The sequence below is a fragment of the Oncorhynchus keta genome, chromosome 7 (genome assembly GCF_023373465.1).
Source record: "Oncorhynchus keta strain PuntledgeMale-10-30-2019 chromosome 7, Oket_V2, whole genome shotgun sequence".
Classification (NCBI taxonomy): Eukaryota; Metazoa; Chordata; class Actinopteri; order Salmoniformes; family Salmonidae; genus Oncorhynchus; species Oncorhynchus keta.
The window spans coordinates 11,396,160-11,418,395 of NC_068427.1; the positions used below are offsets into that span (position 1 = coordinate 11,396,160).

General features: G+C 41.2%; 2 protein-coding genes across 2 annotated transcripts; one reads left to right on the plus strand and one right to left on the minus strand.

Moving 5' to 3' along the window:
- Positions 1-6,571: 6,571 nt before the first annotated feature.
- LOC118385982 (polypeptide N-acetylgalactosaminyltransferase 5-like) lies at positions 6,572-20,206 on the plus strand. The gene is made up of 10 exons (XM_035773278.2): positions 6,572-8,319; positions 8,441-8,607; positions 11,156-11,275; positions 11,443-11,578; positions 12,467-12,586; positions 13,028-13,145; positions 13,635-13,964; positions 14,534-14,614; positions 14,929-15,081; positions 15,430-20,206. The coding sequence occupies exons 1-10, from the start codon at positions 7,112-7,114 to the stop codon at positions 15,568-15,570; spliced, it is 2,574 nt and encodes an 857-aa protein (XP_035629171.1). The 5' UTR covers positions 6,572-7,111; the 3' UTR covers positions 15,571-20,206.
- On the minus strand, positions 19,616-22,106 carry LOC118385983 (uncharacterized). The gene is made up of 2 exons (XM_035773279.2): positions 21,069-22,106; positions 19,616-20,848 (listed from the first exon to the last, which is right to left on the minus strand). The coding sequence occupies exons 1-2, from the start codon at positions 21,565-21,567 to the stop codon at positions 20,487-20,489; spliced, it is 861 nt and encodes a 286-aa protein (XP_035629172.1). The 5' UTR covers positions 21,568-22,106; the 3' UTR covers positions 19,616-20,486.
- Between the last annotated feature and the right edge of the window lie 130 nt (positions 22,107-22,236).

Below are 22,236 nucleotides of genomic sequence, written 5' to 3' on the forward strand. Positions count from 1 at the left end.
TCCCAGATACTCTATTGTGAGGGGATACTACTGTGAGTAGTCTGGATACTATACTAAGCCTCTGATAATATAATTATTAGAACTATTAGTATTCAGCAAGTGGAAATAAAATACATGCAGGTAAAATATTGTTTCATGTCAATCTGTGAGATTGAGTACAGGAAACTATTGTGGGACTTGATACCAATGATAATATTCTTGCACACAAGAAATAACAAAATGAATGAAAAGAGCACGTGTGCAGGAGAGGTTTAAAAAACTGAAAGCGTTTCAAATGTTTATAGAACAAAAACAATTGATGCAAACGAATTAGGCTAATTTAACTGGGAATCTAATATCCCCCCAGGAGCAAAAAATTTATCATAAGTAACGTACCCATGTGAGTTGTGAAAGATATGGCAGACAATGTTCTGCCTGGTTGAAGGCCTAGTTTCATCATTATGAAGGCCTATATTTTACATAAGGAAATCAGTCAATTGAAATGTATAAATTAGGCCCAAATCTATGGATTTCATCTGATGAAACATGGGACCAGCACTTGCATGTTACGTTTATATTTTTGTCCAGTGTATATGAAATGCTCAATGGCTGATTAAAGCCAGACAACCACAAGTCCGATGTACAGTCTCTTGAGTTGACAGTCATTAAGTAAACTATCTCAGTGCTTAGTTAAGAGATAGACTGATAACTAAAAATTTTGTCTGGATCATTTATCTGACTTGTACATTGTTAGGGGAATTTGAGATAATAGACCATTAAACGAAGCTGGAGTAAAAACCCAGTTGATGCATGTGCCATGTACATTTTTCACACAAATGGAAAATATGATACAAAGAGAAAAAGGGAAGTAATTGATTTCAAATGAATTGTGCAAAGGTCTCCCTGATGGGTACCATCTGTCAAAACAAGCTGTATGTTCAGTAAATCTAATCATAATGAATTAAACGGCTCACTAATTACATACATCATAGTTAACACAGGGAGAAACTACTGCAATGAACTGTTATGAAACAAATTAGGTTAAACAATGAAAGAAAATGACATCACATAAACTAAATATTACACTCATTTCCGCAAGCCATATTTCTTAATGAATTCTCTAATTAATTTAATTCACACATTGTGCATAATTTGGCACTGAAAATGTCAGTGGGTCAGACTTAACCATATTCTCACTGGCTGTCTGTTTCAACAAGAGACATATTAGCAAAACATGACCTCTATGTAAATTACAGAGACCAACTGTTGTCATTTTAATTCCAAGGTCTGATTAGCATGTCCTAAAGATATAATTTTACATTTTTTTAAACATTTGACACATGCCAGTGTCAAATTAAGAGCTTCGGTAATGTTTTGTGCATAATCCCTCTCAGTTTTAAAGAAAATGCCTACCAGTAAACAAGGACAATTTAGAGCATATCCAGAATTTAGTACTGTACCTTTCCCTTTAACACAACATAGACTGTATATTCACCTTGAACCAAAAGGGCAATCTATCCCCCAATAATCACTGCATGTTTGTGGGTGCCGCAATAAAAAATAATAATGAATACATGAATAACTTGTCCAATGAATAGGACATATAAACTGACACATGCATTGTGAGGCTTCAGGGCTTTCCTGGGACCAATCATTTAGCCAAGCCACTAATGAAAGCCCATGTACTGTGGTTTAAGGGCCAGGGGCGTATTGGCCATCTGGCAATTCTGGCAAATGCCAGATGGGCTGGACCATTTTTTAATTGGGTGGTCTGGTCGAAATTTATATTGAAATAAAAGATGAAAAAGGTGACATGGCCGGCAGACTATGGGCCTGTTAAGACTTTGTAAATAAAAAAATAAAAAAACATGCTAAATTTCTCTGTAATACTAATCGATAGTGAGACTGGCTGATCAGTGCAATTGACCCTTCTCGATCAGTGGGAAATGGAAGGATGAGCCGGGCCTGGTTTTCTGATAGGCTGAGCTGATAGCACGCGAACATACATTCAAAGTCAATCGCGGCATCAGAGTGCATTATCCTCATGATTCTTGAACTGAAAGTGTCTGCCCCTGTGCCTGTTTCACTGTGCTGATCGAGCCACTCTCATTTCTCCCGTTGTGCTTAATAGAAAAATGGGTTATTCTGATCGTCTAACATTTCTACATGCAATTTCGGGAAAACACAGCTTTGGAAGCTTCTTCCCCTTGTCTCAGTCAAAGAGAGGGGGTCGCAGCTTTCTGTAGGTATAATTTTTATTTCTCAACTTTCAATATTCAGCTCAGTTGCAACTATATTACAACAAAGATATGATATGGATAAGATATGATTTGAGATATGGAGTGGTGCGGGCATAGGCCTATAGATCTCATGGGTAGTAGCCTACAACTGCAAAGTTTCTTTAGGACATTACATTTACTGTTGGATGAATGCATGGCCACTAGCAGTGGGTAGTCCATTATATTTATATGTATCAATCTAGTTCATGAGTTTTGATTTTCCACTTCCTCAGGGGTGGAACCCCAAATGAATTAGCCTATGATATTAGTTAGTGCACATAAAGATGTCATTCATTTTTATTGAACAAAACAAAAATCGGGAAATTCTGGAGTCCTATTTCGAGAGTAAACTATAGCAACTATAGTGTAATTATCAACTTAAAATTCATGCCAATCACTGGATAAAGTTGCACGTCAAAATGTGTTGAGTCATGCATTCCTGCTTGGATCTGTAAGATTAAACAACTTATGCCTTGAATAGCTCAGGAGTTTATTTATTGCACTTCTTAATAAAGCACTATAAACTACTATATAAGATGATATGACTGGTGCCACCAACTGTAAAAGTGAGTGGCACCAGTGACACCAAGGGAAAATGTTAGTCTGGAGCCCTGTACTAATTAACAGTTACAGGAGGTGTTGATTCAGGGGGAAACTTATAGCAGGCACTAATTTGCAATATAGCCAAAGTCGTTACCTTGCCTTTTATAACATATAAAGCTTAAGCAGAAAGGCAGAAAGGCAGACAGACAGTGAAATGGACTGGTGTGGATAAAAATGCCAGGGCCTAATTCTTATCCCAGTCCGCTCCTGCTAAGAGCAGCAACCAGGAGAGACAACACAACAAGCTTAAGCAGAAAGGCAGACAGACAGTGAAATGGACTGGTGTGGATAAAAATGCCAGGGCCTAATTCTTATCCCAGTCCGCTCCTGCTAAGAGCAGCAACCAGGGGAGACAACACAACACCCATCTTGCCTTGCCTCCCCGCTCTCTCTCTCTCCAAATGTTGGTGACACTTAATGGTCTGGTTGGACCCAATAAGGCTCCTAAGAGATGCCTGGTGAAGAAGTGTTAACTCTCGTTTGAACAATGTGGCAAAATGTATAATACCCAAAATGTATAATTTTTCATTAGATGGTCATAAACAATATCCAGTAATGCTGCATAGTTCTAGAAAGGTCTGGAACTCACCTTTCTGATAAAAATGTATATTCATGTATTAGGTGTAATCACGTTTGAGGAAACAAGCTCAAGTGCAAAAATTATGAAAATATAAAAAATCAAATATGATTTTTTTCAATTCAACAGAAGTGAAGAAATAGGGCTTGGAATTACTGAAATGCTCTCTAAACATTGTACACACAATTTACTATACGAGTTTCTCTTTCTTATAACTAAAAAATGATATGATCATATTTAGTGAAATTTCGCAAATCTGGCCCCATTTAATATAACTGATGACAGAGCATTTTCTGCCAAACCTCCTCTGAGTGACGCGCTGACACTATTTGAATGCCTGTGGACTCGTTACAACTTCAACTTTACGATAGAAATGATTTCGTCCCGTTGTGAACAAGAGAAAGTGGTTGTGTTTTAGTGCTACAAAATTATTTTGTATTTTTTCTTGTGGGAGCTCATACTCCGACTAAGAATATCACAGCGAGTTGAAACCACCGCTGCTGGTTTCACTAGACCGGCTCCGTCGTTCAGAGGGAGGACAAATCGATTCTTTGTTTGGATAGGCTAGAAAATGTTACCCATCACTCCATATGCAAATGCAGGGTGTGAAACCCGACACAACATTCTAATATCCTTAATGTTCTTCGTAGAACCTTAGGGCGCTTGAACTCTAAAAAAGTAAAGGTTCCTGGAGGATCCTTTAGGGCAATGGTTCCCAAACTTGTTATCGTCCCATACCCCTTCAAACATTCAACCTCCAGCTGTTTACCCCCTCTGGAACCAGGGTCAGCCACTCCCAAATGTTGTTTTTTTGCCTGCCACACACACACTATGCAATAAATTTATTAAACATAAGAAAGAGTGTGAGTTTTTGTAAACGCGGCTCGTGGGAAGTGACAAATAGCTCTTATAGGACCAGGGCACAAATAATAATATAATAATAATCAATAATTTTGGTTTTTATTTAACCATCTTACATATAAAACGTTATTTGTTAATCGAAAATTGTGAATAACTGACCACAGGTTAATGAGAAGTGTGTGCTTGAAAGGATGCACACAACTCTGCAATGTTGGGTTGTATTGGCGAGAGTCTCAGTTTTAAAAGATTTTCCACACACTGTCTGTGCCTGTATTTAGTTGTAATGCTAGTGAGGGCCAATAATCCACTCTCACATAGGTATGTGGTTGCAAAGGGTATCAATGTCTTGACAGGTCAATTTGCCAAGGCAGGATACTCTGAGTACAGCCCAATCCAGACATCTGGCAGTGGCTTCTGATCAATTTCAATTTTCACAGAACTGTTTGTTGGAATTTCGATGAGGCTCTCTTGTTCAGATATTGGTAAGTGGACTGGAGGCAGGGCATGAAAGGGATAATGAATCCAGTTGTTTGTGTCATCTGTTTCGGGAAAGTAACTTGCGTAATTGCGAACCCAAATCATTCAGGTGCTTCGCTATATCACATTTGACATTGTCCGTAAGCTTGAGTTCATTTGCACACAAAAAATCATACAATGATGGAAAGACCTGTGTGTTGTCCTTGTTAATGCAGACAGAGAAGAGCTGCAACTTCTTAATCAAAGTCTCAATTTTGTCCAGCACATTGAATATAGTTGAGGAGAGCCCCTGTAATCCTAGATTCAGATCATTCAGGTGAGAAAAAAACATCACTCAGGGGCCTTGCTTTAATGAACAAAGTTAACCATTTTCACTGTAGTGTCCAAAACGTCTTTCAAGCTGTCAGGCATTCCCTTGGCTGCAAGAGCCTCTCGCAAGAGTACCCAAGTGGGGTCGGGAGCAACTGCTGTCTCCCTGTCATGGCCTTTGCGCCATCAGTACAGATACCAACATGAGCAGCATTTTGCTACATAAGTGGAAAATATTAAAACATATATATAAATGGAATGTTTGAAAATGTGAAGAAGAAAATGTTTAAAAATATTTGTTATTTTTTAATAAATGTATATTTTGTACCCCAACGGCATTGCGCGTACCCCCATTTGGGAATGCCTGCTTTAGGGGTTCTTCAAATTGAAACCCCTATACATTTTTCAAAGAAACCAATAAAAGGACCCCTTTTAATGGATCCTCGAAGAACATTTGAAAAACCTTTTGAGGTACATTTTTTAACTACCCCCCCCACATTATTATTATTAATGGTAACATGCATAACAAGAACAACAATAACACAGTATTTTAGTTCTCAGTGTTTATTATGATTTTAGAGGCAAAGCATAATAGAAAAATCTAAATATGAGGTAAACTCCCAGCAGAGCCCCAAGTCCAATGGATATATCCTCTGGCTTGTTGATGTTAATGTGTTGATGTTCTCCGTATCCATAGCCAGAATGATTTTGCAGTGCATGGTGATCGAACAAGTTTCCCGTTGTATTCATCAGAGATATAGGGAGGGTAATGTCTGTGAATTAAAACAATTAGAATTATACAGATGTTTAAAGAAGCTGTGGCTATGTCATGCTGATGCAATTTACTTTTGGGGAATCCAGCATCCAAACAGTGCACTGTGCACCTGCTAAATTTACTTTCCAGTTCACAAGAGGTTGAAACCAGATAACTGTATATAATGATGAGATTACATTTTACCTTTATTTAACTAGGCAAGTCAGTTAACAACAAATTATTATTTACAATGACGGCCGCCAGCGGCCAAGCCCTGACCGGGACGCTGGGATAATTGTGCACCGCTCTATGGGACTCCCAATCACGGTCTGGAATTGAACCAGGTCTGTAGTGCCACCTCTAGCACTAAAATGCAGTGCCTTAGACCGCTAAGCCCATGTATCTGATGCTGTCTGGACAGAATTAGTACGACATCCCATAATCGTTTGGTCCAGATAGCATCAGATACATGATCTACACATACTGAGACAGAGAGGCGCTGTTTCGCTCGCTCGGATGCTTCAACTGCGATGTATGCTTTTTTTCTGTTCGGGCGCGTCTTGGTCAAATAAATTATCAATATTTAAATATTTTATTTGAACGGGCAAGGAGGACCTGGCCCGCCCATAACGCTGGACCTGGGCCACACCCTCTTCCACGCCACCATTCCTGTGCACTGAAACGGTTTGCATACAATTAAGCTATCTGTCCAATCACTGTGTGTGCTCTCAAAGTGCAAAGTTGAAATGTGTCGTAGACGGGAGGTACTTCCACGACAGAATAGGGGTAAATGTGGCTAAGAATTGAATGGATGTCTGTGGTTTTCTCATTCTCTTCAAGGAAATTATGTAATTTCTCATTCAAAGACATTAGTAGAGGGAAAGTAACAAAATGCAATCTAATTGCATTGCATTCCCAGAAAAGTGGACAGCGCATGGATAAGCTACTTGATACATTGTAACAATCAGGGAAGTAAATGGACAGCATGGAATTTCACAAGTAAGTTTTACTGATACATTTTTGCGTTATTGTTTATGGGTTTTTTTTTGCTACAGAATGCACACTAGTTCAATTAAGGATATTTGACAGAAGATTCCCGAAAGTAGTTTGGCCAAAGCAATCTTCTCGGCGTAGAATGCCACGCAGGCAATAGCCTACTACTACTATCCAAACTAAAGAAACGAAGTAGTATGGGGGTTGATAAGTAGGCTATGACCCGCGAATGCATTGGTAAGATACTGTGACATTATATCTAGATTTAGGCCAACTAAAATGAGGGCGATAAAGATAAGGAAATACTTTAGGGGTAGTGGGAGGGTACTTGCATTTGTTTTCATCGCATCTATTATTTGGCTGCTGTTCGACATGGCAGCGCTTCGCCTGTCATTAAATGACGTTAACAGCCAACTTTTAAAAGAAAGCGTAGTAAAGGAAAGGCAGGCTGTCAGACAGCAGGCCACGAAACGTACTAAGTTAGTGCATAGGGGGTTTAAAAATCCAGTACAGAGAGTAGACTTGGACCTGGATGAGGCAGGTAATAAAGATCCACTCCAGGATGAAAATAAAGTCCTTGAAGTGTACAGGAAGCGAGGACCCGCTGTCAAAAATGACCCACAGTTTATGGACAAAGTAAACTCGCATGAGCAACAAGGAGGGAATGTCCAACCAAAGTTAGAACATGCTGTCATCTTTAAGCATAACCAAATCGAGCCTGTGCATCATGTCACAGTACACTTGAGTGTGCCTTTGAATACGAAAGCACCTGTCAAAGATCCTTTGCCCGTCAAAGATGTGTCAAAAAAGGCAGTGGACTTGGTGCTGGAGGATGGGAAAGTAGGACCTACGGAGAGGGATAAGATTGTGGCATTCCCTGCAGCAGTAGGCTCGAACTTTACCAAAGTGCCACCTGGTGTTCAGGAAGGAAAACATGTTGAAACGCCTGCCTCAAAAAATACAGGAGAGAACCAAGAGGGAAATATAGACCTAGTGCAAAAAGGCAAAGAAAATATTGACTCCAAGACACAGAAGAAAGTCAAAAACTCACTTGAGCCTGGCAAACAAGAAAGCTTTATTAAAGACAAAGTTGCAGTGGACTACACAGTTAAACCTGTCAAAAATGATGTACTAAAAGGAGAAGAGGTGATTGTCAACAAAGAGGACAAACAGATCAATGAGCTTGATAAAGGTAACCCTGAAGCCCTAAAGGAGTCCTTACCACCTACAGCAAAGCCAAAACGCCAACAAGGAGTTCCCACAAATTCCACAGTTGTTCGAAACACAGGTGTCCACAAAGTGCTGGCATTAGACATGACCCAAGCGCCTAGAGATGCCAACGCAATTGGGCAATTTGGGCAAGCAGCCATGGTGCCCAGTGACAAAGAGCAGGAGGTGAGGAACCGTTGGAATGAGGGCCATTTCAACGTCTACCTGAGTGACCAGATCCCTGTGGACAGAGCCATCCCAGACACCAGACCTCATACGTGAGTCACACTGTTGCCTGGACCACACCATGATTACTTACTCACCCCCACACTCCTGTCAATCATACAGTATACTAATGGTTAGTGTTAAGTAACCTCTCTTTCCATTGTTGTTCTCCAGATGTTCTGAGAGTGTGGTCCATGATTACTTGCCCACCACCAGTGTGATATTCTGCTTTGTGGACGAGGTGTGGTCCACTTTGCTCCGGTCTGTCCACAGTGTCCTCAACCGGTCTCCACCACACCTTCTCAAAGAGATCATCCTGGTGGATGACTTTAGTGCCAAAGGTAAGAATGGGGAAAGGCTATAGAATTGTTTAGATATACAGTACCAGTCAAAAGTATGGACACCTACTCATTCAAGGTTTTTTAAATGTATTTTTACTGTCTTCTACATTGTAGAATAATAGTGAAGACTTTTAAACTGAAATAACACATGGAATCATGTAGTAACCAAAAAATGAAAAATATATGGTAGATTCTTCAAAGTAGCCACCCTTTGCCTTGATGACAGATTGATGCACTCTTGGCATTCTCTCAACCAGCTTCACCTGGAATGCTTTTCCAACACTCTTGAAGGAGTTCCCACATATGCTGAGTTCTTGTTGGCTGCTTTTCCTTCACTCTGGGGTCCAACTCATCCCAAACCATCTTAATTGGGTTGAGGTCGGGTGATTGTGGAGGCCAGGTCATCTGATGCAACACTCATCACTCTCCTTCTTGGTCAAATAGCCTTTGTACAGCCTTTACATCGTCTTGTATTGTCCCACTAAGCGCAAACCAGATGGGATGGCGTATCGTTGCAGAATGCCGTGGTAGCCATGCTGCTTAAGTGTGCCTTGAATTCTAAATAAATCAGACGGTATCACCAGCAAAGCATCATCACACCACCTCCTCCATGCTTCACAGTGGGAACCACACATGCAGAGAGATCACCAACTCTGCGTCTCATAAAGACACGGCGGTTGGAACCAAAAATCTCAAATTCTCAAATCAAAGGACACATTTCCACTGGTCTAATGTCCATTGCTCGTGTTTCTTGGCCCAAGCAAGTCTCTTCTTATTATTGGTGTCATTTTAGTAGTGGTTTCTTTGCAGCAATTTGACTATGAAGGCCTGATTCACACTGTCTCCTCGGAACAGTTGATGTTGATGTCTGTTACTTGAACTCTGTGAAGCAGTTATTTGGGCTGCAATTTCTGAGGCTGGTAACTCTAATGAACTTATCCTCTGCAGCAGAGGTAACTCTAGGTCTTCCTTTCTTGTGGCGGTCCTCATGAGCGCCAGTTTCATCAAAGCGTTTGATGGTTTTTGCTCCTGCACTTGAAGAAACTTTCTTGAAATGTTCCGCATTGACTGACCTTCATGTCTTAAAGTAATGGACTGTCATTTCTCGTTGCTTATTTGAGCTGTTCTTGCCATAATATGAACTTGGTCTTTTACCAAGTAGAGCTATTTTCTGTATACCAACCCTAACTTGTCACAACACAACTGATTGGCTCAAAAGCATTAATGAATGAAATTCCACCAATTTAACTTTTAACAAGGCACACCTGTTAATTGAAATGCATTCCAGGTGACTACCTCCTGAAGCTGGTTGAGAGAATGTCAAGAGTGCAAAGCTGTCATCAATGCAACGGTTGCCTACTCTGTAGAATCTAAAATATATTTTGGTTGGTTACTACATGTGTTATTTCAGATTTTTGATGTCTTCACTATTATTCTACAAAGTAAAAAATAAAATAACCCTTGAATGAGGTGTCAACTTTTGACTGGTAGTGTGTGTGTGTGTGTTACACATATTTAATAGGATGTCTTAGGGAGGGGCTTTCCTGGTAAACAGTACAGATGGTGTAATAGGAATTTCCAAGTGAACAATAGAGAACAGCAGTCGCAGATTTAGTCAACAAAAAATCAACAGGTAGACAGAAGGAGAGCAAATGTCTAACTGGCCTCTTGGAGACGGGCACTTTTCTATATACTAATCAGACGGCACCAAATGTTCTGTAAACACAAGCCTGAGAAGCGTGTAGGAAGTCAATAACAAAGTCGGTGACTAAAATGAAGTGCATTTAAAATCTGTGTGTTCGCAGTCCTTGTACCTCCAGTCTGCGTCAATCATTATCAATGGATACTAACAGAGAATCATCCTTAACATTCCACAAGTCTAGTGACCATCAACCCGCACCTTGAGTTTCACAAACAGAACACTGGAAAAATGTGTATTACAGGAAGGGGAACTGTATAAATATGCTTAACATTGTGTTAAAGTGTTGTGGTTTTATATAGAGGTTTGTATATTTTCAGCCAGTAGTTTTGAAAGTAGTGCTCACAAGACAAAACAATCTTCAATGTCATCCATTTCGTATATGTTACGTCCAGCAATTCGTATGACCTGTTACCAATTCCAATTTATACAATATTTTACGACTGTAAGTGCTTTCACTATGAAAGGGGATGAGCGTGAAACTCAATTGAACAAAATATTTGAACTATTGATTGTAAGGATTGCTTGGTTTTCTACACCAGGCGGCGATTAAATGTTTTGTTATGCATGTATAAACTGTAAAATTACACGTGGAGTTCAAAACATAAGGTTTAAAAAAAATAAGACAAGGTTTTCAAGATCCTGTTCATTCTCCTTTAATCGCTATAAACTAAATATGAACTTTATTAATCTTGGATCTTAAAGAGTTTCCTGAACAGGTGATGTCGCTCTCTGCCCAAATTACTTATAGCTTACAATTCGGGCCTGGAGTTTTTCCTGGCCAGGTGTCATGGTCGGGAGGATAAACTCAGAGCTGTAAGCTTACTTGCCCTCAATCCACTCTCTCAGAATATCTCAAGGACCATCTGGATGTGTACATGTCCCAGTATCCCAAAGTACGGATCGTCCGTCTGAAGGAGAGGCAGGGCTTGATCCGAGCTAGGCTGGCAGGAGCCGCCATTGCCAAAGGTAACCAACCACATCCTGCCGTTACCGCTTTCTCATTTATTTGTTTGCTGTATAAACAAAATATCCTATACAAATAATCTCAATCCTGTCCTCCCATGTATGTGGCAGCCAAGTGTCCCTGTGGGTTTTGTGTTTGTCTTCAGCGGGTTTGTTTGCATTTCTCACAGGTGACGTTTTGACCTTTCTTGACTCTCATATCGAATGCAACGTGGGCTGGCTGGAACCTCTGCTGGAGAGGGTGTACATGGACCGGAGGAAAGTGGCCTGCCCAGTCATCGAAGTCATCAGTGACAAGGATTTGAGGTAATGTGTTATTACCATTATACATTATGCCTGCCTCCCAGAGCCCCATGGGCCCTGGTCAAAAGTAGTGCACTATATAGGGACTAGGGAATCCTTTGGGACGCTTCCTGGGCCATATGGACAAAAATGCATATCAGGATAAATTGACTGAATTATCATGATAAATTGAGCGATAAATGTATAACATTGATGTGCATCAGTTACTTTTCTAGGTGCCTCTGAATGTTGTAGCTATCAATTGTCCCATTTAGTATTAGCAGCCTTATTCCATTCTCTAGTGTAGGCTGCTTATCGTAATTATGAGTAAAATGTCCTCGGCGTAGTCTGTTCGATCGCCGTTGATCATTTTCGGTTTATGGTTCTAGTTTGAGTTATTATTCAACATCATTGTCCACATTTTGGTCTGTCGGTACCCTGTGGGGGGCACAATGTCTCATAGTGATATTTCTAAAGGTCTATGCACCTAGTGGGCCATTCTCGCTCGGACGAAGCTCACTTAGCTGACTATGTCCCTAGTGTTGCAAAATGTGCGACGGGAATGGTAGCTTTGTGTGTTACCTACACGTAACACATCATTAGAGCGCTTTTATTCACAGCTATCCGTCTGACACGTTTTCAACAGACCTTTGACCGCAAAGGTTCATATTGGAATTACCTGTCTACATTGGTGTTAAAAAGAGAGAGTGATCACCATAGAGTTCTCAGCTTCTTTTTATACATCCAGATCTGATGCAACATCCTGTTTACTGGAAGTCGGTCCTTGTAATGTTGATTTCAGGCTCCTGTGTGATTTAATCAGATTCATCTGAGTTATGTGCATTTAATTCCCTCATGCAATATTCCTCCAGTAGTGTAATATTTGGTTGATTATGTTTTGTGTTTTTACAGCTATGTGTTGGTTGACAACTTCCAAAGAGGCGTGTTCAAATGGCCCTTGGTGTTTGGGTGGAGCACGTTATCAAAGGACACAATCAAGAAGAATCACATGAAGGATTCAGATCCCATCAGGTAATGCTGTATTTCCTTACACCCCTCGTGACTGTTCATTCACATAGTGATAGTTGCAGATGAGTTCAACAACATAAGGGCCCTATTCCAAAACCATCGATCTATACATGATTGGATAGGTCAAAGCTAGGTTACGCTTACTTATTACTTTCACCAATCCAACCAATTGAGATCAGTGATTACTTGAAGGAAGGGGCCACGGTCTGACTCATATCCTGATTCCTTTGCGAGAGTTGATAAGACCTAGGAGGAATGTTGTTTTTGTATTCTTCACTTTCTCAATCAATTCATTAGTGTACACTGTAGCAAAATGTTTTGCAACAGAAAATTAAAACAAGTATTTGTAATTGGACAAGTTCAGGTAGTCCTTCCCTGTTTCAGTCCATTTTCTTCCGTTTGGTGCCGAATGAATACAACCCTGGACTGTGTTTTGTTCCTCAGATGTCCTGTCATGGCAGGAGGCCTTTTCTCCATCGATAAGAAGTACTTCTATGAACTGGGCTCTTATGATCCTGGCCTGGATGTATGGGGTGGAGAGAACATGGAGATCTCTTTTAAGGTAAGTTGTAGAACTGGGCGATATGGACAAAAGTCCATATCGCGATAAATTGTCTGAATTGATGCGATAAAGATAAATGGAAGGTTTACTTTTAACATTAATGTGCACCCCAGTTGTTTTTGTGATGGTAATTTAAACCAGAGTTTGCTATACTGCTACTTATTGTAATGAACGATATCAGGAAAATGCCTGGGTTAAATGTGTCTAATTGCCGGTTTATCATCCCAGCTCTAGTCATTTGGACACATTTTCCCATGTGTTATTAGTCTGTTTGCAGATCAATTTGAACAAGAGGTTTGTTATTCGACAACCTGTCCCAGGATTACACCGTTAACTCTGACTCATGATCAAGGCTGCTTCGCAAATGGCATCCTATTCCCTACATAGTGCACTACTTTCGCCCAGAGCCCTATGAAGAAAAAAATAGGGTGCCATTTGGGATGCTTCTCAAATGATCTGATCACACCCTATGTTTTTTTTTTTTTTCAGATTTGGATGTGCGGAGGTGAGATCGAGATCATCCCGTGTTCCCGAGTGGGCCATATTTTCCGAGGCGAGAACCCGTACAAGTTTCCCAAGGACAGGCAGAAGACTGTTGAGCGTAACCTGGCGAGGGTGGCAGAGGTGTGGCTGGATGAGTACAGGGACCTGTTCTACGGCCATGGATACCTCCATCTGCTGGATAGGAGTATCATCGACATCGGCAACCTCACAGACCAGATCGAACTCAGGAAGAAGCTTGAGTGCAAGAGCTTCAAGTGGTACCTGGACAACGTGTACCCAGACATGGTCGCTCCACTGGTCAAAGCTGAGGGGCTGGTAGGTGTACTTTTTTTCCAGTAGTAAATAGTATTAATGGATTAGGTTTACAGTATGATGCTCAAAGCGTTTACATGGTATGTGCCTTATTGCTGCAGTTTATAACTACGTTTGACACACATTCATTGTCTTTTATTAAGTTTTGATTTTTTTTTTTATTCATCAATAGGAATCTAGTTTTTGCTTTTAGGCTGTTTACCTTAGACTATATCGCATTGTTACTCTTTTTCGGGGAAACGATTTTTACTCTTACTTTGTTTGTTTCTCCAGTTAAATTATCCCTCATTCTGATGTTGAGACAATTGTACTTTTTTTCTGGGGGGGTTGTTTTCTTGTCTCCTCTCAATGCCTCTGTAACTCAGACAGATGTCAATTGTCCTCTTATCTGAACAAAGAGTGGCTGTCTCGTCAGGCTTGTGACAATTCTGTCAGCATTTGTTGAAGGCACAGAACGAAAGAGAAGCCTTTCCACTGTCAATATGGTGCAGTGACACTACCTATGTAAGCAAATGTTATGACTGCTCTAGGCATTGTCATGTGATGTTATACCTGTGATCTTCCTTTGCTAGGTTTTCAATCGTGGAGTCAGAAAATGCCTCGCTCTGCAGGATGGCTCCCTTGCCTTTGAGACATGTGATCTCAGCAAGCTGGTAAATACTCCAAGCTTCCCCATTTGATATGAAATGCTTTTGTTTAATGGCTATAACACATGGCATAGCTCCAGATGCGCTCACTATGGGATTCCTGTTTAATTCAACACACACCCAACCGGTCTTGAAAACCCCCGTAGTTGTCATGAAGTCTAATTTATATGATCGACACTAAGGATGCGTCCCAAATTACACCCAATTCCCTAGATAGTGCACTACCCTACGGGCCCTGGTCAAAAGCAGTGCAGTATATAGGTAATAAGAGAGCCTGCATCCCTAATTGCAAACTCTACCCCTCTGTCCCTAAACCTCAGAGTCAACACTTCAATTACACCTGGATGAGGCACGTTCGCCAGAAGGATGTCTGTGTCACTGCTCATGGCAAAGGGACCAGTCTGGCTCTGCAGCCGTGTGACAACACCAAGCCACAGCTACGATGGCTCCACAAGGCCACCAACTCTGCTCTGGTAGGTTCACTTTACAATGGTTGTTTTCTGAATCTTTTGTTTTGAGGTAGAGTATTAAGTCATTCCTGAGCCAAGCCGCTTATAAGTGTCAGCGTTGCATGCAGCATATTTCCAGTGTGTGAGGAGGAAATTCAGCAACTCTTTGGTGGATGGCAGATGTTGAGAACGGCTTCTTTACTGTTGAAACCAACTGTTTTCGTCCCGTCGCTTTCATCAGGGTTTTTGCACATGAATTCGCAACACCTTGGTTGGAGCGGGAGGTAGCCAGCAGTGTTCCTATCAGTTGCTGGATGAAAGTTACCATTATGGTGATTTCAGTGGTATTCCCCCTGTGTTCTCTTTGCTCAGGTGGAGCACCTCATAGCGGAGCACAGTCCCCGGCGTCTGTGCCTGGAGGCTGGGGCTCTGGATGACAGCATACAGCTGAAGGAGTGCCAGTCTACCAGTCCCTACCAGAAGTGGCAGTTCACACATTACCACACTGTGTGATGGGAGTACAGGGCTACAGCACTGTTCCTGCATTCGAGATTGACACTAAAGTACTTGACTGTACTATATGCATTTGGATGTGTTCAGTGTATTTCTGCAATGGGATATGCATGGTGCTGCTGGTATGTTGGTGTGAGGGTGGTGTTGGGACGTGCAATGCTTTTTTACTTCTCCTTTTTATCATGATCAAGCTTCACTTGGAATTTTTAATTTTTGCATGACTGAGGCCCCGGAATGATTTGAAAGGACAGCTGATACACAGTGTAATTACAGTTTTGTATTTGATGGCATAGTTTACTGGTGTAGGCTATACAAATAAATAATAGTTGCATACTTGTATACAGTGGCTTAAAGAAGTATTCACCACCACCCCCCCTTGGCATTTTTCCTATTTTGTTGCCTTACAACCTGGAATTATTGTATCATTTGATTTACACAACATGCCTACCACTTTGAAGATGCAAAATATTTTTCCTTGTGAGACAAGAAATAAGACAAAAAAACAACTTGGTCATGCATAATTATTCACCCTCCCAAAGTCAATACTTTGTAGAGCCACCTTTCGCAGCAATTACAGCTGAAGGTCTCTTGGGGAATGTCTCTATAAGCTTGGCACGTCTAGCAACTGGGATTTTTGCCCATTCTTCAAGGCAAAACTGCTCCAGCTCCTTCAAATTGGATGGGTTCCGCTGGTGTACAGCAATCTTTAAGTCATACCACAGATTCTCAATTGGGATTGAGGTCTGGGCTTTGATTAGGCCATTCCAAGACATTTAAATATCGCCCCTTAAAGCAACACTTGAGTGGTTTATCAGTATGCTTAGGGTCATTGTCCTGCTGGAAGGTGAACCTCCATCCCAGTCTCAACTCTCTGGAAGACTGAGACTGTATTTAGCGCCATCCAGTTGCCCAGTCCCCGCCGATGGAAAAACATCCCCACAGCATGATGCTGCCACCACCATGGGGATGGTTTTCTCGGGGTGATGAGGTGTTGGTTTGCCCCAGCCTTAGTGTTTTCCTTGATGGCCAAAAAGCTCAATTCTAGTCTCATCTGACCAGAGTAACTTCTTCCATATGTTTGGGGAGTCTCCCACATGCCTTTAGGTGAACACCAAATGTGTTTGCATATTTTTTTCTTTAAGCAATGGCTGTTTTCAGGCCACTCTTCCGTAAAGCCCAGCTCTGGAATGTACGGCTTAAAGTGGTCCTATGGACAGATAATCCAATCTCCACTGTGGTGATTTGCAGCTCCTTCAGGGTTCTCTTTGTTGCGCCTCTGATTAATGCCCTCCTTGCCTGGTGTGAGTTTTGGTGAGCGGCCCTCTCTTGGCAGGTTTGTTGTGGTGCCGTATTCTTTCCGTTCTTTAATAATGGATTTGATGGTGCTCAGTGGGATGTTCAAAGTTTCAGATTTTTTTTGTAACCCAACCCTGAATTCTCCACAACTTTGTCCCTGACCTGTTTGGAGAGCTCCTTGGTCTTCATGGTGCCCCTTGCTTAGTGGTGTTGCAGACTCTGGGGCCTTTCAGAACAGGTGGGTGTGTATATTTACACTGAGATCATGTGACACTTAGATTGCACACAGGTGAACTTAAAAAAAACAACTAAAAATGTGACTTCTGAAGGTAATTGGTTGCACCAGATCTTATTTAGGGGCTTCATAGCAAAGGGGGTGAATACATATGCACGCACCACTTTACCGTTTTCAATTCACTTCAACCAATTTGGATTGTTTTGTGTGTGTCCGTTAAATGAAACACATTTAAATTACAGGTTGTAATGCAACAAACTTGGAAAAATGCCAAGGGGAGTGAATACTTTTACAAGGCACTGTGTGTACTTATGTATGTGTATATAAGCTCTGTGGTTTACTCAAATTACTGTGAGCTTGTTTATAGAGGGTGTGACTCTCTTTAGCTTTATAGCCTACAGTTTACTTGCAGTTAGTAAACACCTCTACTAACTTTTCTGTGTGCGCCAGCTCATGCTTTTCACTAGAGTATAATTGGTTTTACATGCATGTTCACCAGCTTTGCAAAAAATGAATTCTCATGCCTTGGCAAATCAATCGCGAATGTGCCTTTTTGATTATTTACATGAGTATTTGTTTCCTGCAGATGAAGTTGGAAGTTTCAGGAATTGTATTTCACAATTCCTGACATTTTAATCCTATTCCCTGTTTTAGTTCAGTTAGGATCACCACTTAATTTTAAGAATGTGAAATGTCAGAATAATAGTAGAGAACGATTTATTTCAGCTTTTATTTCTTTCATCACATTCCCAGTGGGTCAGAGGTTTGCATACACTCAATTAGTATTTGGTAGCATTGCCTTTAAATTGTTTAACTTCGGTCAAATGTTTCAGGTAGCGTTCCACAATAAGTTGGGTGAATTTTGGCCCATTCCTCCTGACAGAGCTGGTGTAACTGAGTGAGTCAGGTTTGTAGGCCTCATTGCTCACATGCTTTTTCAGTTCTGCTCACAATTTGTTTTATTGGATTGAGGTCAGGGCTTTGTGATGGCCACTCCAATACCTTGACTTTGTTGTCCTTAAGCCAACTTTGGAAGTATGCTTGGGGTCATTGTCCACTTGAAAGACCAATTTGTGACCAAGCTTTAACTTCCTGACTGATGTCTTGATGTTACTTCAATATTTCCACACAATTCTCCTTCCTCGTGATGTCCTCTATTTTGTGAAGTGCACCAGTCCCTCCCGCAGCAAAGCAAACCCACAACATGATGCTGTCACCCCCGTGCTTACCGGTTGGGATGATGTTCTTCGGCTTGCAAGCCTCCCCTTCTTTCCTCCAAACATAACAATGGTCATTATGGCCAAACATTTCTATTTTTGTTTCATCAGACCAGAGGACATTTCTCCAAAAAGTACGATCTTTGTCCCCATGACCAGTTGCAAACCGTAGTCTGGCTTTTTTTATGGCGGTTTTGGAGCAGTGGCTTCTTCCTTGCTGAGCGGCCTTTCAGTTTATGTCGATATTGGACTCGTTTTACTGTGGATGTAGATACTTTTGTACCTGTTTCCTCCAGCATCTTCACAAGGTCCTTTGCTGTTGTTCTGGGATTGATTTGCACTTTTCTCACCAAAGTGCGTTCATCTCTAGGAGACAGAACGCATCTCCTACCTGAGCGGTATGACGGCTGCGTGGTCCCATGATGTTTAGACTTGCGTACAATTGTTTGTACAGATGAACGTGGTACCTTCAGGCGTTTTGGAAATTGCTCCCAAGGGTGAACCAGACTTGTGGAGGTCTTGGCTGATTTAAAAAAGGGGAAAAAAATTAATCTTGATTTTCCCATGGTGTCAAGCAAAAGAGGCACTGAGTTTGAAGGTAGGCTTTGAAATACATCCACAGGTACACCTCAAATATACTCAAATGATGTCAATTAGCCAATCAGAAGCTTCTAAAGCTATGACATTTTCTGAAATATTCCAAGCTGTTTAAAGGCACAGTAAACTTCTGACCCACTGGAATTGTGATACAGTGAATTAAACTGTCTAAACAATGGTTAGAAAAATTACTTGTGTCATGCACAAAGTAGATGTGCTAACCGACTTGCCAAAACCTATAGTTTGAACAAGAAATTTGTGGAGTGGTTGAAAAACGAGTTTGAATGATTCCAACCTAAGTGTATGTAAACTTCCGACTTCAACTGTATTTTAGCTCCATTTGACCACACAATTTCCCATATCTGTTTCAGTGCCAGATGGCTGGATATTTTATGCCACTTTGATTTCATGTAAATAGATCTGTCCGTGTACCATTTTTACTGTTTGAAATATCATTTTGATGTACAAATTTAAATGCATGCAGTGTGCATGAGTCTGTGTTGGCATTACATATCACAGATAGCAAAGCTAAAGACATCTGACATTTTCTTTGAGATAAAATAGTATTGCATTATGAGTCAGCTCCGGGTTTTCCCTAGGTACAGATCTGTGATCAGCTTCCCCTCCCCAATTCTAACCTCAATGATTAGTGGGGAACATTTCAAACTGACCCAAGATCAGTGTCTAAGGGCAACTTCACGGCTCGCCTGGTATAATAAGAGCTGCTTGTTTTTTTTTTTACTATGGTTGTAGGTTTAGTGCATACTGTATGTACATTTCTTTAACAATAGAGGGAACTGTTGATACCAAAGATGAACGATGGGATTTTCTTTCTCCAAACTCACACACATCAATGTTAATTTCCTTTTAATGAATAGATATTAATGTTCTTTTTCCACAAAAACAGATATTCCAGGAGAACATGTACACTGTACTCATGGAAATATTACAGTGTTATAGGGGTTTAACATTATTAGTTGGTTCAGTTCTTATAGCCTAAGGTGAACGTGTGTGTGTGTGTGTGTGTGTATACATTTTAAATAGCAGAACTTTACATATAGGGTTGATCACCTGAAATTCAGATTTGCAGTGCTTAGCAAAGTGTATTGAAATGTTTACAGGCCAGGAGCCCCTGGGGAATGCAAGTTGTAAAGTTTTGCTAGTAGGATTATTAGCTCCCCAAGCCTCTTTTTAAAAAATGTTTTTTTTTTTTTAATCTGCTTATCAAATACCTGCCATACATAATCAAATGTTCCCTGCTAATTTTCTAATTAAATAACACTACTATGCATATTGAGCTCCTCTCAGCAGTCATTCCAAGTCTGTGAGAACTCTTTACATGTCAGTCATTCTTTTGGCTTCAGTAGGGACTTAACGTTACAGTGAGATGTCAATATTTGAAATATGATACACTGAAAATCTGTTAGGATTGTGTATTAGACAGACTTAACCAACGACGATAGGTGATCGTTATTCCAATTTGCATAGCGACTGGTTTAGCATGCCCCCATCCAGCTCCATGCAGTTGAAGTAAAGCTGCACCATCTTCAAGATGTTAACTTGATGTAATGTTATAGATTCATCCGGGACTCAAACTCATCGATCTTCTGGCGAGTGTTACCTTTGCGTATCTTCCTGTAGGAGACAGTGCTATATTTGGAACTGGTGTTGTGGTCGGATGATTTCTGATGACTGGGCCGGCCAGACTTCTGTCCTTCTGAGGACTGGGAACTTGTACCCTGACAGGCCAGGGAATCCTGGGAACCTTTGTCTGTGTCCTCCTCATCCTGACTCGCACTATTGGGCTCGTCACCAGAGGAGCATGGGGCCTCTGCCGCCCTGTATAGCTGAGGTTCCTCAGCTACAGGCGGGGGAGTGGTAACAGGTGTCTGCTCCTGTGTATCTTTCACCTCCATCTTGTATGAAACAGAAGCTTAAATGCAGAAGTACACATTTGTCACTTGTTCTCAGAACAATTTTAATGTTCTGAGTTCTCTCATAGTGTACTAAATAATATAAATCTGCTTATAAATGTGGTTATATGGTAATTTTACCAAAAATATTCATTGTGGAATGAATGTGCTGGATTATCGAAACTGACAATTTTACTTTGATTGTATGGCATATTCTCCGTATAATGCTGAGTTCCTTACCTTTGTTCATCATTGTGTCCTGTCTTGTATGTTTTTGTGGCTCTGCAAGTGTTTGAGTTGGGATTTGTGCCAATGTTTCTGTCTGGGGCTTAGTTCGGCCACTGGCGATGTGATGTGGCCCAGTATCACCCTTACCCGAAAGGGCAGAGCTCCGATGTTTGCCTCCTTCCGTGATGGGATCTTTCCCTGTTCCATTCTCCATGACTACACCGGCTGCCTCAGCCTTAAGTAGGCTCACCTTCCCATTCTGTGGTTGAGCTGATTTCTCGGTGGACCCACAGACCAAGGGACAAGACCTTCCTTCCCCATCTAATGGAGCATCACCCTCATCATAGAACACAGAGTCATCTCCCTCCTCCTCCACAGCCTGCTCCAGAGACTGGATGGCTCCCAGACTCATCCCACTGATGATCTCCACCACCTGGGATGCCACCCTGTTTGTATTCCCCTCCATCCCGTCCCGGTCCAGTGGAGAAGGATTGCTATTTTCTCTGTCCATAGTTTTTTTTTTTTACCTCCCTTTTGTAGTGTTGAAATAATCAGATTTCTCCGACTTCGTCAATTGTCCACCTTTTGATTTTTCCCGACGAGCATTTTGTCGTAGCAGTTGCCAGACAGTTTGAGCATCTTCAGCCGGCCAATGCGGTCATCCAATCAAAATACTAATTCTCGGTCCTAGTTATCCCGTTGGCTAGTAAGGGAGAGTACCATCCTGCATTTTAATCAATGATGTGAGGCGCGAGCTGTCTTTTTTTTTTTTTTGTGTGCTAGTGTGCGATGTAATTCTTTAAGCATGTTTGAGCCAAGTGAAGAACAGAGGTTTTGTGTTGGACCAACAAATGGCTCTTTGTCTGTGTGACTTGGACAAGTGAACTGATTGTACTGATTGTTTAGTATAATCCATCCTGAGTGACCACCTCCCCTGTGCCATTCTGAGACCAGATGAACGTTCTCCTGTAGGTTTACTCGTGTGGAAAGCAGGGTAAGCTACGGCGTTGAGGGCACATGTTGCATGCTTACGGGTCCCTTAAGAGATGGCAACAAGAACACCAACCATTGCTGGCTAAGTTGCATCACGTATGGCAGTAAGTCGCTTTGTATAAAAGCGTCTGCTAAATGGGATATATTGTCATATAGCTGTGTAAAAAGAGAATATAAGGTTTACATT